General features: G+C 43.2%; 2 protein-coding genes across 3 annotated transcripts in view; one reads left to right on the plus strand and one right to left on the minus strand.

Moving 5' to 3' along the window:
* Positions 1–12,717, plus strand: part of SKP1 (S-phase kinase associated protein 1) — a 23,782-nt gene extending 11,065 nt beyond the window's left edge. Inside the window, exons 2-5 of one of the 2 annotated variants that reach the window (XM_037739917.1) lie at positions 496–639; positions 3,051–3,191; positions 3,876–3,937; positions 10,326–12,717. In XM_037739917.1, coding sequence (XP_037595845.1) covers positions 496–639; positions 3,051–3,191; positions 3,876–3,911 — 321 coding nt within the window. In that variant the 3' untranslated portion in view covers positions 3,912–3,937; positions 10,326–12,717. Of the gene's footprint in view, positions 1–495; positions 640–3,050; positions 3,192–3,875; positions 4,782–10,325 lie in introns of those variants that run through there. The other variant, XM_017532394.2, reaches the window with a different exon arrangement.
* Positions 12,078–18,125, minus strand: part of TCF7 (transcription factor 7) — a 34,494-nt gene continuing 28,446 nt past the window's right edge. Inside the window, 4 exon segments of the mRNA XM_017532397.2 lie at positions 12,078–15,190; positions 15,192–15,360; positions 16,645–16,717; positions 17,868–17,916. Of these exon segments, the coding sequence (XP_017387886.2) occupies positions 14,906–15,190; positions 15,192–15,360; positions 16,645–16,717; positions 17,868–17,916 (576 nt within the window). The 3' untranslated portion in view covers positions 12,078–14,905.

Here is an 18,125-nt window from a genome sequence, read left to right on the forward strand (position 1 = left end):
TAGATGGAATGCAGTGGTGCCGTCTCGGCTCACTGCAACCTCTGCCTCCTGGGTTCAAGTGATTCTCCTGCCTCAGCCTTCTGAGTAACTGAAATTCCAGGTGCCAGCCACCATGCCCAGCTAATTTTTTTAGTAGAGACGGGTTTTACTGTGTTGGCCAGGCTGGTCTCGAAGTCATGACCTTGTGATTCGCCTGCCTCAGCCTCCCAAAGTGCTGGGATTATAGGCTTGAGCCACCATGCCCAGCTACATAGAAGCTTTTTAATGTGGTTAAGTATGGTACTCTGTCTGCATGGCTTGCTTTTATCTAATAAGATCTACCTTCTAGGGTTATAAAGATTCTTCAAGCTTCATTTTTCCTTTTCAAGCTTGGCTGTTAATTGTTCAAGTCAACTTCTAGGTAGTTATTATCCCAATGTAGGGATAAGTTGTCCCAGCAGTGGAATGAGTACCTTTGACAAAATGCCACGGAAGAATCAACTTTTGTTGTTGTAGGTCATTCAGTGGTGCACCCACCACAAGGATGACCCTCCTCCTCCTGAGGATGATGAGAACAAAGAAAAGCGAACAGATGATATTCCTGTTTGGGACCAAGAATTCCTGAAAGTTGACCAAGGAACACTTTTTGAACTCATTCTGGTAAGTTTTTTTGTTTTTATTTTTTGAGACGGAGCCTTGCTCTGTCGCCCAGGCTAGAGTGCAGTGGTGTGTTCTTGGCTCACTGCAACCTCTGCCTCCCAGGTTTAAGCAGTTCTCCTGATTCCACCTCCCAAGGAGCTGGGATTACAGGTGTGTGCCACCACGCTTAGCTAATTTTTGTATTTTTAAGTAGAGATGGGGTTTCACCATGTTGGTCAGGCTGGTCTCGAACCCCTGACCTCGTGATCCACCTGTGTCAGCCTCCCAGAGTGCTGGGATTATAGGCATGAGCCACCATGCCTAGCATCTGGTAAGTTTTTTTTAACATATAAGATAGCTCTATTCCAGAGCCTTTAAATACTACTTCTTATAGATTTACAATTTGCTAACTTCATTGACACTGAATTTTAATACTCTGAATTAAAATGTAATGCCATATTTAAAATCCACATATCAGTAACACATTAAATGTAAATGGTCTAAACACAGTTAAAAGGCAGAAATTATCATATCAGAAAAGCAAGATTAGCTATGCTGTCCATAAGAAACCCACTTTAAGTAAATAGACACACCTAGGTTTAAAGAATGAAAGAAGGTAAACTATACTGACACGAATCAAAAGAAAGCTGGAGTGACTATGTTAAAATAGATTTGGAGGCAAAGAATATTACTAGGGTTAAAGGGGGTTATTTTGTATTGTTAAGGGGATCAGTTTTTTAAGAAGACATAACAATCATAAATGTTTATCTGCCTAGAAGGAGAACTTCAAGAAGTGAAACAAAACCCAGAAGAACTGAAAGAAGTCCACAAATTTGCAATCATAGAGATTTCAGTACCGAATTAATATAACAAGTAGACAGAAATCATGATAACTTGATATAACACTGTTGACCAACTTAATGGACATTTATAAAACATTTTATCTATCTATATCTATATATATGTATCTTTTTGAGACAGAGTCTCACTCTTGTCACCCAGGCTGGAGTGCAGTGGTGCAATCTCTACTCACTGCAACCTCCTCCTCCTGAGATAAGTGATTCTCCTGCCTTAGCCTCCTGAATAGCTGAGATTACAGCCACCTGCCACCACGCCCAGCTAATTTTTTGTATTTTTAGGATAGACAGGGTTTCACCATGTTGGTCAGGTTGGTCTCGAACTCCTGACTTCAGGTTATCCACCCACCTTGGCCTCCCAAAGTGTTGGGATTACAGGTGTGAGCCACTGCACCTGGCCTAAAACACTCTATGTAATGATAGCAGAATACATATTCTTTTCAAGGGTACATTACCAAGATAGACCATGTTCTGGGCCATAAAACAAGTCTCAGCCTGGCACAGTGGCTCACACCTGTAATCCCAACACTGGGAGGTCAAGGCATGTGGATCATTTGAGGCCAGGAGTTTGAGACTAGCCTGGTCAACATGATAAAACCCCATCTCTACTAAAAATACCAAAATCAGCTGGGTGTGGTGGCACACAGCTATAATTCCAGCTACTTGGGAGACTGAGGCAGGAAAATCGCTTGAACCTAGGAGGCAGAGGTTGCAGTGAGTCAATATCGCACCACTGAACTCCAGCCTGGATGACATAGTGAGACAGTGTCTCAAAAAAAAAAATCTGTCATAAAAGGATTTACGCCATACACAGTATGTTCTCTGCCATGGAACTAGAAATCACAAACAGAAAGGTAACTAGAAAAATCTGCAGTTACTTTAAAACTAACACATTTGCAAATAACCTATAAGTCAAAGAAAAAATAAAAAGAATTCGTATTTTGAGCTGAATAGAAGTAAAACACATGAAAAATCCGTGAGATGCAGCTAAAGAAATACTTAGAGGGAAATTGATAGCATGAAATACCTATATTATTAGAAAAGAAGAAAAGTTTCAAATCAGTGATCTAAGCTTCCACCTTGAGCAACTAGTAAAAGATGAAATTAAATACAAAGTAAACAGAAGAATGAGAATATAAAAGGACAGAAATCAGTGAAATAGGAAATTGGTAAACAATAAAGTCAGTGAAACCAAAACCTGTTTTTAAAAATCAGATCAATAAAGTATAATGCTATAACTGCTTACTTGAACGCTTTTAAGTGTGGACAAATATTATTGTCAAGATCTGATATAGTATTTGTGTGCGTCTGTACACACATACACAGCAGTAGTGGCCGTTGTTTAACATTTGAGCTAGTATAGTTTGGTTAAGGAAGCAGAAGGATTCAACATTATAGAGATATAACAAAGATCGCATAAATGTCTTTCATGGAGGAACTTATGAGTGATTTATTCTTCTCCCTTTAATAAAATTATAATTTTAAGCTTTATTAGACATGGAGTATCAATCATTAACTTTGGATTTAGTTTAAAACATCAAGTATACTTTAAGGAAAACAACTATCTCTTTACAGGCTGCAAACTACTTAGACATCAAAGGTTTGCTTGATGTTACATGCAAGACTGTTGCCAATATGATCAAGGGGAAAACTCCTGAGGAGATTCGCAAGACCTTCAATATCAAAAATGACTTTACTGAAGAGGAGGAAGCCCAGGTATGTAGCACACAGGTTTGTCTCTGATCGCATGCTCTTAAAAAGGGACTAAAGCCTATAACATACCAGAAAAGAGGTGACTGTATCAAGTAGTCTTGATACTTGAGGGATACTAAATAGTTTCCGTGTCTTAAAGATACTCTTACTGGACTGTCTGTATGAGTCTAAACACTTACATGATACTGCATTTTAAACATAAGAACAATTAGTTTTCAACAAGAGGAGCTCTTTCTTGTGAATGTATTAACAGTTACTAGTTTTGGCACCTGCAACTTTTTGTATAGAACATACATATCTGACTTCAGAAAAGCAGGCCCTAGAGAAGTGTATGCCAGGGCACTTGAGAGCAACTTAATGAGAGGAGGAGATGAAAGAATAGATCAGAATGATTTTGTTCACATGACTACAGGCTGAAATTGTGTCAGTGAACTAACTGAATTTGCTCTGTCAACTTTAGTAAACTGCCCATTGCCTTTATTTTGTTCATAATTTCAGAAGGGCAGAATAAAAACCTTGGGAGGCAAAAAAAGGAAATCTGGAAGTATAGTCTTAACCTGGTGTTCTAATTTTCCATCTGTTCTTCTGACTCAACTCACTGACTATCAATGAATCAGTATGTAATATTTCTAAGTCTTAGGAAAGACTACTCAAGTTAAGGTACTTCCTTATATCCATCTCTTTTAGGTACGCAAAGAGAACCAGTGGTGTGAAGAGAAGTGAAATGTTGTGCCTGACACTGTAACACTGTAAGGATTGTTCCAAATACTAGTTGCACTGCTCTGTTTATAATTGTTAATATTAGACAAACAGTAGACAAATGCAGCAGCAAGTCAATTGTATTAGCAGAATATTGTCCTCATTGCATGTGTAGTTTGAGTACAGATTCCAAATCTACGGCTGAGTTTCTTCTAGTATGATTGAAAGTTTCTTTTTTCTTTGCTCTGAATAAAACTGAACTGTGGGTTCTCTATAAGTGGCATTTTGGGCTTTCCCTCTTTTTTGTAAAGCAATGTCTGCCTAGTTTATTGTCCAGTTAACTTTAGTGACCTTTTAAAAGTTGGCATTGTAAATAAAACAACCTGCAAAAAAGTTATCTGGAATAGAATTAACAAAATATTATCTTTATTCATGAGTTGGAAACTGGAAAAGGCTTCTTGAAGTAAATGTTCTGAGTGGAGTGTACTAGGATGTCTTTCAGCCTCCTGCAGGCAAGGAGTACCACTGTATTGATTAGCCTGTATTTAGCAGGGCTCCTCCCTTCATTGCATCTGAGGACTTGTTTTCTTTATCTTTAATTTTATTTTTAATCCTCTTAGCTTTAAATATATTGCCTAGAGACTCAGTTACTACCCAGTTTGTGGTTTTTTGGGAGAAATGTAACTGGACAGTTTGTTAGCTTTTCAATTAAAGACACTTAACCTATGTGGGATGTCATCTTTTTATAATCAGTGTTCCCATGTGGGGAAAATTATTCACACTACTTGCATGTAAAAAATAATTTAACTTTTAACATTAAAATATGTGGTAAAATTCAGAAAACATCCATCATAAATGCAAGATACTTTCAATAAAAAGGAAGTTATATTGTAGGTAGTTAAGTTTGCTTTTGTGGACTTAAATGTGTCTCTTCACTTAAATGGGTTGAATTTGTATATATTTGTTTAGCTTGAAAAGACTTAGTTTATATTCCAGCTCACTGGAGGCTGCTGACATAAGTATAACTTCTGTCTTTTCTAATTGTCATTTATATACCTAACTGGAGCCAGTACTTTAATTCTTAACACAGAATTACTCTGTCATTGTTTCCAGCTTGCCTTCTGCAATAGAATGAAGTTTTTGTTGCTGTCTTGAGATGGCTTACAAATTTTGATTTTTTTTTTCTTTCTTGTGCTGCCTTTTTTTCTTCTTCCTTTTCCAGTTAATGTCTGTATTCACATGTAATCTTGTTTTCTCTTCACGTTCACTGAGTAATTTAGGCTTAGATTATCCCTTGGCAGTAGTTTGCCTTCATCTCACCTTTCATTTGCCCCAAATTCACCTTATTTAATAAAGTCCCATATGTTGTCTCAATTTCCATTTATTGTCTGTACCAGAGATAGGAAACTATAATGTATGTGGGTCAAATCAGGCCTATAGCCTGTTTTTGTAGTCTTTGAGCTAAAAATGGTTTTTACATTGTAAAGTGTTGTTTAACACACACACGCGCGCGCGCACACACACACACACACACACACACACACGAACCTGAATATGACCAAAAAGCCTAACATATTTACTATCTGGCATTTACAGAAAATGTTTGCCAACACCTGTGACTACTTTTGGATTCCTCGTTCCCTTTACTCTTAGGAAATAAGCTTGTTTTCTTTGAGACAGAGTCTTGCTGTGTCCCCCAGGCTGGAGTGCAGTGGCGCGATCTTGGCTCACTGTAATTTCCGCCTCCTGGGTTCAAGCCATTCCCCTGACTCATCCTCCCGAGTAGCTGGGACTACAGGCACGTGCCACCACACCCAGCTAATTTTTGTATTTTTAGTAGAGATGGGGTTTCACCATCTTGGCCAGGCTGGTCTTGAACTCCTGACCTCGTGATCCCAACTGCTAAGATTACAGGCATGAGCCACTGTGCCTGGCCAGAAATAAGCTTGTTTTCTGTTTGTTCTGGTTTTAGCGGGGAGGGTAGCAGTGTACGCTCCCAGCTGAATTGTCCCATCTACCAATTCCTCTATAATGATCAACTTCTGCAAAAACCTTATCCACCTCAGGTATCCTTAGCAGCTGGGCATGGTGCTTTATGCCTATAATCTCAACATTTTGTGAGGACAAGGTGGCAGGAGGATCATTTGAGCCCAGGAGTTTGAGACCAGCCTGGGTGACATAGGAAGACCTCTTCTCTACAAAAAAAAAAAAAAAAAAAATTGGCCGGGCACGGTGGCTCACGCCTGTAATCCAAGCACTTTGGAGGCCAAGGCAGGCGGATCACCTGAGGTCAGGAGTTCAAGACTAGCCTGACCAACATGGTGAAACCCCGTCTTATTAAAAAAAAATTAGCAGGCATGTGGTGCATGCGTGTGGTCTCAACTACTTGGGAAGCTGAGGTGGGAGGATTGCTTGAGCCTGAGAGGTCGAGGCTGCAGTGAGCTGGCATTGCACCACTGCACTCCAGCCTAGGCAGCAGAGCGAGACCTTGTCTCGAAAACAAAAAGTATCCTTAGCAGTATTATGACAAACACAAATCTGCACTGAAGGTCCAGGATTACTGCCATATATCATGTTTAACTTGTAAAGGAGCTTGTTATTATTGCCACTTTATCTGTATAATACACAGGAGTTGTTAGAATTATAGGAGTAAATAATGCCACTATTTACAGTTAAAGGATACTGGATCTTTCAGAAAGATTGGATGGACAGACAATATAGTAATTTAAATTTTTGTTTCCTTCTTGACTTTCTGTAATCTCTAATCTTTAAACAATAAAAATTCCTGGTAATCTTAAACTTTTACATTAATAGAAATCCAAGAGAAAATAGGTCATTTGTGACCATTGTGGACCCAAATAAATCATGGACGTGGTATTAAGAAGCCCTTTTCAATCTGGCTGCACCATTCTTTTCCTACCCTTCTTTTTCCTATTCTGTGCTGTATGCCCACTATTTAATATATCTACTAGAACTTTTCTAGGCTCTCACCTGGAGTGAGTGGTCCTTTCTCATTATCATAGCAGCCAAACCTCAATCTTCAAAACTGTACTAATTTCTGCCTACTCTCTTACTTCCCAGCCATTATTCTAAACTAATATTGTGGCATGAAGTCATACCTTGAGGCTGGAGTTTCAGTGTCTGCATGGCCTTGAGCACATTGGAAATAGTAGGTAATATGGTTTTATAGATCTAGTACAGTCTGCTTTATATTAATCCCAATACAATTGGAAGTCACTTGACAGCAGGATTTAACTTGTATTTAGCAGCACTACTCCATGAATTTCAATATATGTAACATAAGTGAAAGGTCCTTGTGAAATGCAGGCACAGGGCATAATGAAAAGCAGAATAGTTTTAAAAATGCGTGAGATGGAAGAGCTGGGATAGCCTTGGTTTGGAGAGTGGTTACGGATGAATTATGAAGATGTTCTAATTACTGTTACAGTAGTAGAGGAAAGGAAACTCTTCTTGATTAACTAACCTTAAGGGTCAATTAGGAAATGACCTTTATTTCACCAGGAAAGAGAATTGAGAGGAAAAAGGTATTTGGCCGATTTGGGTGATTGAAGAATGTTTGTGAGATTTCTCTGTAAATATGGAAAATGCATGCTGCTTCCTGCAGTGTGCTGCTTTTAGTGATGATGTCCTTTCAAGGACCTTATGTCAGTCCTTTGACTTCTTGCCTTTTCATTGATTATGTCACTTGTGATCTAAAACCAAAACCTTCCTGAATGTTAGCTTATGACTTTCTCCTTAACATTGTCATAGCAAAAGATGTGCCCCCTCAAACAAATTCTAATATATATTTTTTTGAGACAGTCTTGCTCTGTAGTGCAGGCTAGAGTGCAGTGGCGTGATCTCGGCTCACTGCAACCTCCCCTTCCCAGGTTCAAGCAATTCTTCTGCCTCAGCCTCCCAAGTAGCTGGGATTACAGGCATGTGCCACTATGAGCAGCTAATTTTTTCATATTTTTAGTAGAGATGCAGTTTTACTATGTTGGCCACGCTGGTCTCAAACTCCTGACCTTGTGATCCACCTGGCTCAGCCTCCCAAAGTGGTGGGATTACAGGCGTGAGCCACGGAACCTGGCCCTAATAATTCTTAAGTTGTAGAGGCAAGTTACTCTTTTGAAGTGCTGTTGTGTTAGCTTACTTTAATAAATCTACTCTTGATATGTCAAATAGATAATGCTTCACAGTTCTTATATTTTTCCAAAGATTCACATAATCATCGTGCAGCTCTCCAGGTGGGATCATAACTATGACTTTTTACTCTATAACTGTTAGAATATTCCCGCTACTGGAATTAAGCAAGAGCTATATTGTGACTTGGTTGGATAGGTAACTGCAACCCTGTAACATGACATCATAGTAATGCTGAACTTACCTTAAAATTAGCTAGGGAGGGAGGAACAGTGAGTCACTGGGCATCTGACTTAGGGCAGGCAGATTTTCCAAATAATTTTCAATTTTACTTAAAAAATTGGCCAATCCTATGGGCTGTGTTATGATCCCAACATAAGTTTTTTAAAAATTACATAAGTTGCCAAGGCTCTCAATAAGGCAGTTGGGAAATATGAAGTGGTTTCCACCAGAAAAAGAGATTTGAGAAAGCAGCAAACCTCTTGCTCTGAGCACCCTTTACAAGCTGAATTTTCGCTTGCCAGCATTACCATTGGAAGATTTTTCACTGCTCCTTGCAGAGCAGGGCCACCCCACAGGCATTGTGCCCAGAGCCTGAAGAGCTTTTTGATTCTTCTTACAAGGGATAAGGTCTCACCTCTGCCACCCAGGCTGGAATGCAGTGGTGTGATCACGGCTGACTGCAGCCCCGAACTCCTGGGCTCAGTCCTCCCGCCTCAGCCTCCTGGGTAGTTGGGACTACATGTGTGTGCTGCCATGCCTAGCTAGTTTTTGTATTTTTAAATTTTTTATAGAGATGAGGTATTGCCATGTTGCCTAGGCTGTTTTTGAATTCCTGGGCTCGAGATCCTCCTGCCTCAACCTCCCAAAGTGCTGGGAATATAGATGTGAGCCACAGTACTCACCGATTTTTCTTTTTTCTAAATAAAGCTCAAAGTACACTGTAGTAGTAAGGAATCAACCACGTAAGTGTTCTCCCTACAAAGTTTGAGGATTTGAAAAGTTAATCTTCAGTTATCTGGATTTGAAACCAATGTGTGAATAACTTTTTAAGCTAGGAAAAAGTCAATAATAAGAGTGCAAGCAAAGGGAAAGCTTATAAAATGGTTGAATCCTTACAGTTCTGGCTTCTCCTTGGTAGAAAGCATTAGACATGCTTTTCCTCTTGGGAGCTGGGAGCTTTTGGTGTAGTTCAGGAGACAAGGCATAAATACTGCTGGGAGGCAGTGGGTAAATAGTAAAAATGTTTCTGTACAGAACAAGATTAATGAGCCAGTGGGGGACTACAGAACTGAAAGGTGCTAGGAAAGGTTCTGTAAAGTTGGATTTGTTTGGGGGTAGAGAGATGCCATAGTGAGGAAAAAACAGTGCTCAGTTGGGAACTAACAGCAGAAGTTTGGGTGTTGGTAAGTTTCCTTGAGAATATGGACTGTAAAGAGAAATTAGGGTGGGATTAGTGATACTACGTTGCTGACAGTAGTATTTTATCAGAGTGTGTATTCATCAGACACACATTAGGCAGGGCAATTTTTGAGTGTTTGAATTAAATTCTAATTTTTGTTGTTGTTGAACTAAACCATTCCCTTGAATGTTGGGTCCTGATGACTTTTTCTTGTTTACTGTTGTTAAAAATCATTACTTCCAGTGGTCAAAGAGAATGAATAAGAGAACTGGCTGTGCATATCAAGATGAAGTATGGTGTAAGAAATAGTTTAGAGCATGTCCTTTGGCCCAAGATTGAACCGTTTGGACGCCTAAGAAGAGTTGGGTAAATGTTAGCCTTTCTGCTGAGGTGTTAGTGGAAATGATCATTGGTGGTGGCAGAAAAGTGTTGTTGAAGGTGTTCTTGCTTGACACACTTCCAATGCAGGGCATAGTTTGAGCGATAGATGATTAATTCATTGATGATGTACTTGTTGCCTTGCAGTCTTGTGTACTGTTGGCTACCTCTGGTCTGTGTGCCAGTATAGAGCAGCATTCTATGGTAGGAATGTAGTTGCTCACAACAGCGTTTGCTTCTGCATCTGTAGTTCTTGTAACCTTCGGATATCTCTCAACTTGAAATTTTCTGCAAGTATTTAAGTATATTCAGACGTTCTGATATCTCTTAGCTTTAAATTTTCAGTCTGCTATATAGCAGCCTCTGATTGCATACTGAGGATCAGCTTATTTCATTAAAGTGCCCTCATTTTGAATGCCTCCCACCTGTTTGGTGAAAATTCCTATTGTCCTTTTTTTCCTGAGTATACCATTTCATAACCTCTAACCCTGCCTTCTTCAATTGCTTTGCAGATTTTTCTGTTCCAGGAAGCTTACTGAAAGGGGTGGGAAAATAGAGGAGCTGTACTCTGTACCCTGAAGCTACTCAAGCAGGGTTTCCAGAGTGACTTTTTTTTTTTTAATTTCTATTTTTTTGGTGAGTAGAACCTAGCTTTTCTCCTTCCCTCCTGTCCCCCCCAGACCCCCCACACTGCTTCCTGACATTGATTGCACATGCCTGAAAGAACAAGGCTTCAGATAAAAGAATGAGAACACCTGAATGAAAAAGGAAGACTTACTTGGTCTAGAGCCCCTGGTGAATATGAAAGAAGTCTTGGCCTGGACTGTCTCCTGCATAATTCACAGCTGCTCCCTTGTCTTCAGAAGTGAAACATCCCTTACCTTCTATTGCTAGTGACCTAACTTGTGAGGATTGCTAGGGGATAGGATAGTTTCCACCCTAGGACGTATAAGTTTTCCCTTTCCAGTTAACATGCCTAATCCCATGCTGTCTTGAAGAGCTTGAAAATCCCTCCTGACCTGAGCCAGGCTTTTATTTTGGGGACTGCCTATGAGAACATCCCTACCATCTGTGTTCCCTGTTTTCAGATTCCCTGCCATTAGAGTATTTTCACGTGCTCACTGCCAGTAATGGTTTGTTAGTAGTTCCATACCATTGGAGAGCTCAGGAGTCTGAATTTGAAAGATGCCCACAGGGTGATTTGAGGAGGTGATCATAGTAAGTTGGGATTGGGGGAGTTGATACATGCAGGGTCTGCTTGGGTAGGCAGCTGTTTCAAGGACCCTTGGTGAACTCTTAAAGCCCTGATGAGCTTAAAGAAAGCTCTGAAGAGATCTGAGAGTCATGCTTAAGCATCCTTTCTAACCTCAAAGAAAAGCCAACTTAGCCTTTTTATACAATTAACTAGATTTGGGTCTTAAATTCTTCTACTTTGATATATAGGCCTAAGAAGTAGGAGTTTCACATGGCCTTGTTACTCTTGCCCCTTCTTTTCTGTGCTGTTTTTTGAGAAATGGATGCAGGAACTGATTCCCTTTCTTCCTCTCTGGAACAGGATATAAAGAACCATTCTGCTTCCCTTTACTTACGGCCTTCCTGGCCAGGCTTACTGTATACTGAACAGAGCTAGGCAGCCATGGTTCTGAGCTAGCTATTGGGAGTCCACAGCCAGAAGGAATGGGAGACAACAGGAACCATTCAAAAGATAGTTACATGTCAGAATAGAGTCCAGCTGTGGGGTTCTGTTAAAGGAGACACCTTCAAATTGGGAAACATAGGCTTTGTCCACTTGCTGGGCTAAACCCTCACCATATCCACTGAGCACAAAATGGGGAGCAGGTGTACCAGGGGAGGGATGAACTTGTTTCAAGCACGTTGCAAGTCCGCTAGTTGTCTGGAAATGTTCAAGGAAGTAAAGTCTAGCGTATCTTGTCCTATAACATCTCAGAAAACAGGGTTGGTCCTCAGCTGACAGTGAAGGGGGGCTGGTATGGTATTAGAAGTTGAACTTTGAGGTTGCAGTCTCAAGTCACCCTCTGGCCTCATAGGAATGCACCAGGGTGACTTGGGAGGATCTGATTTTCCTTTATGAAGTCAGATTAAAAAAAAAAAACTGATTTGATTTAAACAAAGTTACAAAGGCTTCCCTGCCAGTACACAAAGACTGCAGTGTTCATGTATCTGTGTACTCTAAGACACCAAATCAGATGCAGCAACCTGATTTTGCATAAGCCCTGGCTAGAATGTAGGTTTTTTTTCCAAACAACTAGGCCAGTAGCCAGAACAGAATTCTTTAAAATGGGACAGATGTCCAGAGAATGGCTAGTGTCCTCTAACACTCTCCCAGAAAGAAGCAAGTCTAGGGTTACAATGTCCAGTGGCCTACTTTAGACAGACACTACTCTGGAAGATTACTTTCTTTATAAATATCTTTAAACACAAAATCCAAAAAATATAACTCAGTAGAATGATGATGACAATGCAGATGGTGGCCCATGTGAAAACACTTCTTGTCCAACATTTATCACCTATTTGTTGACCTATTGAGATGCCTTCATGACACCTTTTACATTCATGATAGGTCTAAGGAAGATAGCAGTGTACTTCGTGGAAACTGCCATGTAAAAAGTGGGTTGTAGGGTGCCAAACAGTTAAGTGCACAGGGATATACGGAATGGAACAGACATTGGAGACTTCAAAAGCTGGGAGATGAAAGGGGGATGAGGTATGAAATCCTACCTGTTGAGTACAGTGTACACTGTTTAGGTGCATGGTACACTATTTGGGTGAGGGGTGCACTAAAAGCCTGTACCTCACCACTACACAATATATCCATGTAACACAGCTGTATTTGTACCCCCTAAATGCATACAAATAATGTAAAAATAAAGTGGATATGGTGGCTCTAGTGTCCACCAACAGTGTGTATGATTTTTTAAAAAGTGGGTTGTAGATTTCTCAAACTTGAAGGTTTGCGTGAAAATATGAAAAATACTTTGTGTCTTAACAGATACAGTTGTTGGGAGGAAAGGATGCTATTAAAATATCCTTTAGGGTTTTATGGTGCTAATAGGTTATAAAAAGACTCCTATTTGGTCTTGTTTTCTTTGAAATAGGATATGTACTTGTGGAATGTTTTCTCTCTGCCCCGAGAGGGAAATGGAGCCTAGTGGTCAGGTGTACCTATTTCAGGTGGGATTGTCTTTTCAGGCTGTACGGTTGGCAGTTTCCAATTCATTTATTTTTATATGAGCACTGGGGAGCAGGCTGGCCTACATCATTGTGGGGTCAGGATGGGGGGTTTAAGAGCAAAGCTTGGAATGGGAGTATGGGCCCAGCTCTCAGGGGTGAGGCAGGCAGGGCCCACACCCCTTTGGGGAAATGACAAGTGTAATCCCTGATTTCTGCAGGTTGGAGGTTTGGAAACGTGCACCATAGGGAACAAACTCCAAGTTTCCTGATTGGAGAAGAAAAGGAAAGAATACCATGTTTTGTTACTGAGACAGCTTATTCCTCAGCGTCAGACTTTGAAAAACAAACCCAGTAAAAAGTTATCTTTATTCTCATGTTTAAAAAAGTTTTTCTATGATGATGCATTAACAATATAAAAATACTCTGAACACTACAATAATCTTTTTTTCTCAAGACTTCTTGCAGTATTACACTAGAATATGTGGTCTTTGGAGTCTGAGAAACCAGTGGCTAAAGTAGGAACTAAGGGCTTTTTTTTTTGAGGGGTGTGTGAGTACATGGACAGCCTTTTTTTTTTTTTCTTTTTAAGATGGAATCTCCCTCTGTTGCCCAGGCTAGAGTGCAGGTGTGCAATCTTGGCTCACTGCAACTTCTGCCTCCCAGGTTCAAGTGATTCTCCTGCCTCAGCCTCCTGAGTAGCTGGGATGAGAGACACGTACCACCATGTCTGGCTACTCTTTACATTTTTAGCGGAGATGAGGTTTCACCCTGTTGGCCAGGCTGGTCTCAAACTCCTGACCTCAGGTGATCTGCCTGCCTCGGCTTCCCAAACTGCTGGCATTACAGGTGTAAGCCACCACACCTGGCTGACCAGCCCTTTTTTCTTTGGATTCAGGCTACATATGGTGAGAAGGCAAGGAACAAAAATTAAAAACTTGTTTTTCAAGGCTCAGGCTTGAAGCTTGGCTCAAAAATGAGTTAAAGTAGGCTGTGGTGAAGACCTGTTGTCCACCACTGGAGGTTTTCTGGGCTCCTTGATTTAGCTGTAATGGTCCTCTGTCCTGCAGTCCCATGGGGAAACTGCAGCTGGCCTGGACTGAATGCTGGAAGACAGGCTCTGGCTGTTGTGAGGTTTTGGGTTTGCCGTCTCACAGCTGTCCAGGAGCTGGCTGGACTGCCATGGATGAACTGGAAATGGAATTGTGAAAAAGGCTCTGTGAATGGGGAGGGGTGCACACTGAATTTGGGCCATGACTTCTCTGAACTGTTGATTGTAGCTGCTGGTGACAAGCCTGGGACCTTGGTATCAGAGCTTCTTAGGCTAGTGAGTTTCTCAGGAAACATTTCAAAGTAATTTGAACTACAACCAGATTACATCCTCTGCTCCCCAACTTGCCTGAGAAGGTAGTGTCAGGTTATTTCTGTTGCTTAAGTTGATAGGCCTAAACTTAACCTATTAAATTCCCCTTCCCACCCCTGCTTCTTGCAAGCTCCTGAGAATACAGAAGCTTCCTCTGGTCCAACTTATGCGTAGCAGCTGGTTTTTTATAGAGCTTCTCCATTTCCTTAAAAGAGAAGGGTTGTCATCTTGAGCTTTGTGTTTGTGACCATTCGCACATGTTGTTTGATAAACCAGCTCATTCTTGGTCCATGAAGTATCTGTATGGGGAGGGTGTGGCAGTAGGGGCTAGGGGAGATGGGTAGAGAAGGTAGCTAGGCTCAGTTCAGCCCATCTCTGACCTATAGCAGAAAAGCTAGGGAGGCAGAGGCTTCTGGCTGGCAAGACAGATGGTAAAAAGAACAGATGCAGGCAGCCATAGCTACAAGATATGCCCTTAATTAGGTGACACATCAACACAGATCTGATTCCCACCACTTGGAGCAGTTTGAATCGATGGCATCAGGTGCAGGCAGAAGTTGTGCAGCCTCTGAAATCTTCAGGGTCTGGACCCTGAGATGGAGTTAGCAGGACCCCTGGCTGATTTCCATGCAATCTGGGTCTCTGTTGCTTCCTCTCAGGGATAGGCTCCTGGAGGAGGCCAGTTGTCCTGTACCTGCTAGGCTGCCTGTCTCTGAGATTCCTGTTGCTGTACCTGTGTACTCTGCAAGGCGCTGCGGGGGGCCTGTGGGGGCCCTGGGGCTGGGAGGCTGAGAGCAGTGGAGAGATCTGGGGATGTAGGTGCCGGCTCTGCAGGGCTAGCAAGCAGTTCTGTGGGAAAGTGGGGCAGCAGATGGTATGAGAGTGAGTCCTGGGGAGCTGGGGACCCGGGGCAGCCTAGAGCACTGTCATCGGAAGGAACGGGGCTGGGGTAGCGGCCTTCTCCGGGTAAGTACCGAATGCATTTCTTTTTCCTCCTAGGAATAGTGAAGAGAGTTATCTGTAAACAGAGGGTGAATTCATAGTCATACACACAACCAAAAAATGCTGCCTTTGCACAGGCCTGGCTGATTTCTTGTCGTCTCTTCCCGTGACTTGTGTGGTAAGTCAGTGTCCTCAGACTGCCAGCCTGGTTGGCCTGGCCCAGACCTAGGACAGGTGCAGTTCCCAGAACAGCCACCAGGTGGCACAGGGGTCTTTTGTAACTAGGGCTGTGGGACACCTGTCTTCTAGGGGAGTCATCTCCCAGTGCCGGCCTTTGAGCTTCTCCAGGTTTGTGGGAATGAGATCTGCACTAGGGCAAGGGGCTGCAATGCCTGTGGCTTTCTTGCTCAGCCATCCCAGTCCTCAGGCTGGGCTAGAGGAAGAAGACATGGGCAGTGACTCCTCTTGTCCATTACCATCCTTGAGTTCTCTGAGCCAGTTTGTCTCTGATGGAGTGGATGGAATAGAACCTCCTCTGGAGACAGGGTTGTTTGCCACTGTGCATACATATGTGGGTACACAGACACACTCCAAACTCAACTCCTCTTTGCTCTTTAACAGGGAGCATGGTGGGCGCTCTGAAGGCCTGGACAAGTATTCCTTAGAGCCTGTGGCCTTACTGCCTGGAGTACGCTCTGTTTTAGCTCTACCAGGCCTGGCCTGAACCTGAGGAAACTTAAACCACTTGGTGGGTAAACCTTGTCACACCCACAGGTATTTCTCGCTTGTACAGTGAAACACATGGGCATAGGGCCACTAGGCCCATTTCTTAGACAGCCCAGGGTACCCTGGTTCCTCTTCCCCAGCCTCTCCAGCCCTCTTGTCTCAGTAGGTGCAAGACAGCAGGTCACAAGGATGCCTAGCAACTACATAGTTCTGTGTTGTCACCTTGTTTTCAGATTAAGGGCTCAGGATGGTACAGGCAGGGATCCCACCTTGAAGTGAGGGAACTGATGGGCCATGATGATTTTGAGGCCTGGGAATGGGCTCCAGGCCCCCTGAGTGGTGTTTGAGCCATCCGTTTGCTACCTTCTTGAGTCTGTCCTTCCTTTCTGGAACATCATGTCTTTCCACTTCTCCTGCACTTAAACCCAAGCGGTCTTCTCCATACACTGTGTTCAGCATTTACTAGTATTAGGAGGCCTGAGCTCCCCAATCTGCTAAGTATGCTAGTGGGCTGAGGGGCCAAAGGAGTGGGCTGCAGGCCCAGTGGAACATGTGCAGAGTCAGGGAAGCAGCTTAAAGCAAAGGGAGAACAATGGTGGGGACAAACCCACCTGCACGGACCACACCAATCCGTCTGCTGGTTGAGGCCAAAGCGAGCACGGCATTTCTTAGGCGAGCCAGGGTCTGCTCACAGCCATGCCAGAGGGGCAGAGCAGGGCAGAGGGCGAGCAGGCAGCGGGGCAGAGCAGGGCCCAGAAAGAAGAGGTAACATCAGTGTTAGCCAGTTACAGATACCCTATAGCCCCCACAGACAGAGTGGGCCTCTCCATGGCACAGCCAGCCCCAGTGGGAGCCCGAGAGCCCAGAGCCAAGATATCAGGAAATGTGGGCACCCAGCCAGACAGTAGAGGCAGTGGGAAGAATGGGAGGGAGGGGGTCCTGTCACTCTGGCTCATCTCTGTGGCTTGTGGGGTCCTTGCAGCACGGAGGTTACAGAGGGGCCCAGGTAAGACCATGGAGTTCCAGCCTCTTCTGCCTTAGAGCTACCCACCTCCTCCCCAACTCCCTACCCATTTTATCCTGTTTTTCTTCATTCTTGACTTATATTCCCTCAAGGGATAAGGCTGAAGGCTATAGCTTATGCCTGTTCTACACACTTCCAGATGGAAGGAAGGGCCCATTCTTTGCCTTGGAAAAGGAACTCTGCCCTGCTGTGTCCCACTGGCTAGCCTCCAGCTTCCCCGTGTGGGGACAGCACAGCTGAGAAAATCATGGATGTGGAGTCTTAAGTTACCATAGGAGCAGGAATTCACCCACCGGAAGGAGGCCTGCAGCAGGGTGTGGGCGTCTCTACACAGAGCACTTTGCACAGCCATGAAAGATGTTGGAGTGGGGGTGACAAATTGCCAGGCTCCAGCCAGTAGGCTGTGTGACTGCTAGGCCTAGTCATGGGGCCTGGCTCAGCCTCTCCCAATCTCAGCAGAACTAGCTAGGACACTGGGCTAAGCATCAAACCATACAGTCAGTACCTTGCTAGCTTCTCTGGTAGAGTCTAGCTGTGAGTGGAGCTAGCAAAGGTGGTGGGGGCAAGGCAGAGGAACACATCATCTACCCAACAGAAGCCAGTTCTGCTGGGTTTCCCTGGGACTTGGTGTAATACAGCTGTTTCTTGCATGAGAATTTGACTTGTGAGATGCAGGCCTTATTTTCATAGGGCCCAGGCCCTGAAGGTTCCTGGCTGGGTACCCTGCTCCTCCCTTTGGGTCAGAGGAGGGATGCTATTGAGATGGGGACATGGAGAGGAGCCTCCACTACTGCTGAGGGAAGGTCTCACCTGTGGTGGATTCTTGGTGCTTTTCCCTCGACCGCCTCTTCTTCTTCCCCTGCAGGGAACAAAAGGAGGGATGCTCAGATCTGAAAGGCAGCTACTGGGATACCCACGGCCTGCTGCCTAGCTTGGGTACCCCTGGGATTCTGGGCATACAGGCCCCTCCTACCTTGGGGGTACTGGTGTTTCTTGATTGCTCTTCTTGCTAGGCTGCTATGGAGTGCATTTAGAGGCTCTTCCCTTGCCCCAACTGGGTCTCCAATT

This window comes from Cebus imitator, unplaced genomic scaffold (assembly GCF_001604975.1).
Source record: "Cebus imitator isolate Cc_AM_T3 unplaced genomic scaffold, Cebus_imitator-1.0 Scaffold76, whole genome shotgun sequence".
Lineage (NCBI taxonomy): Eukaryota > Metazoa > Chordata > Mammalia > Primates > Cebidae > Cebus > Cebus imitator.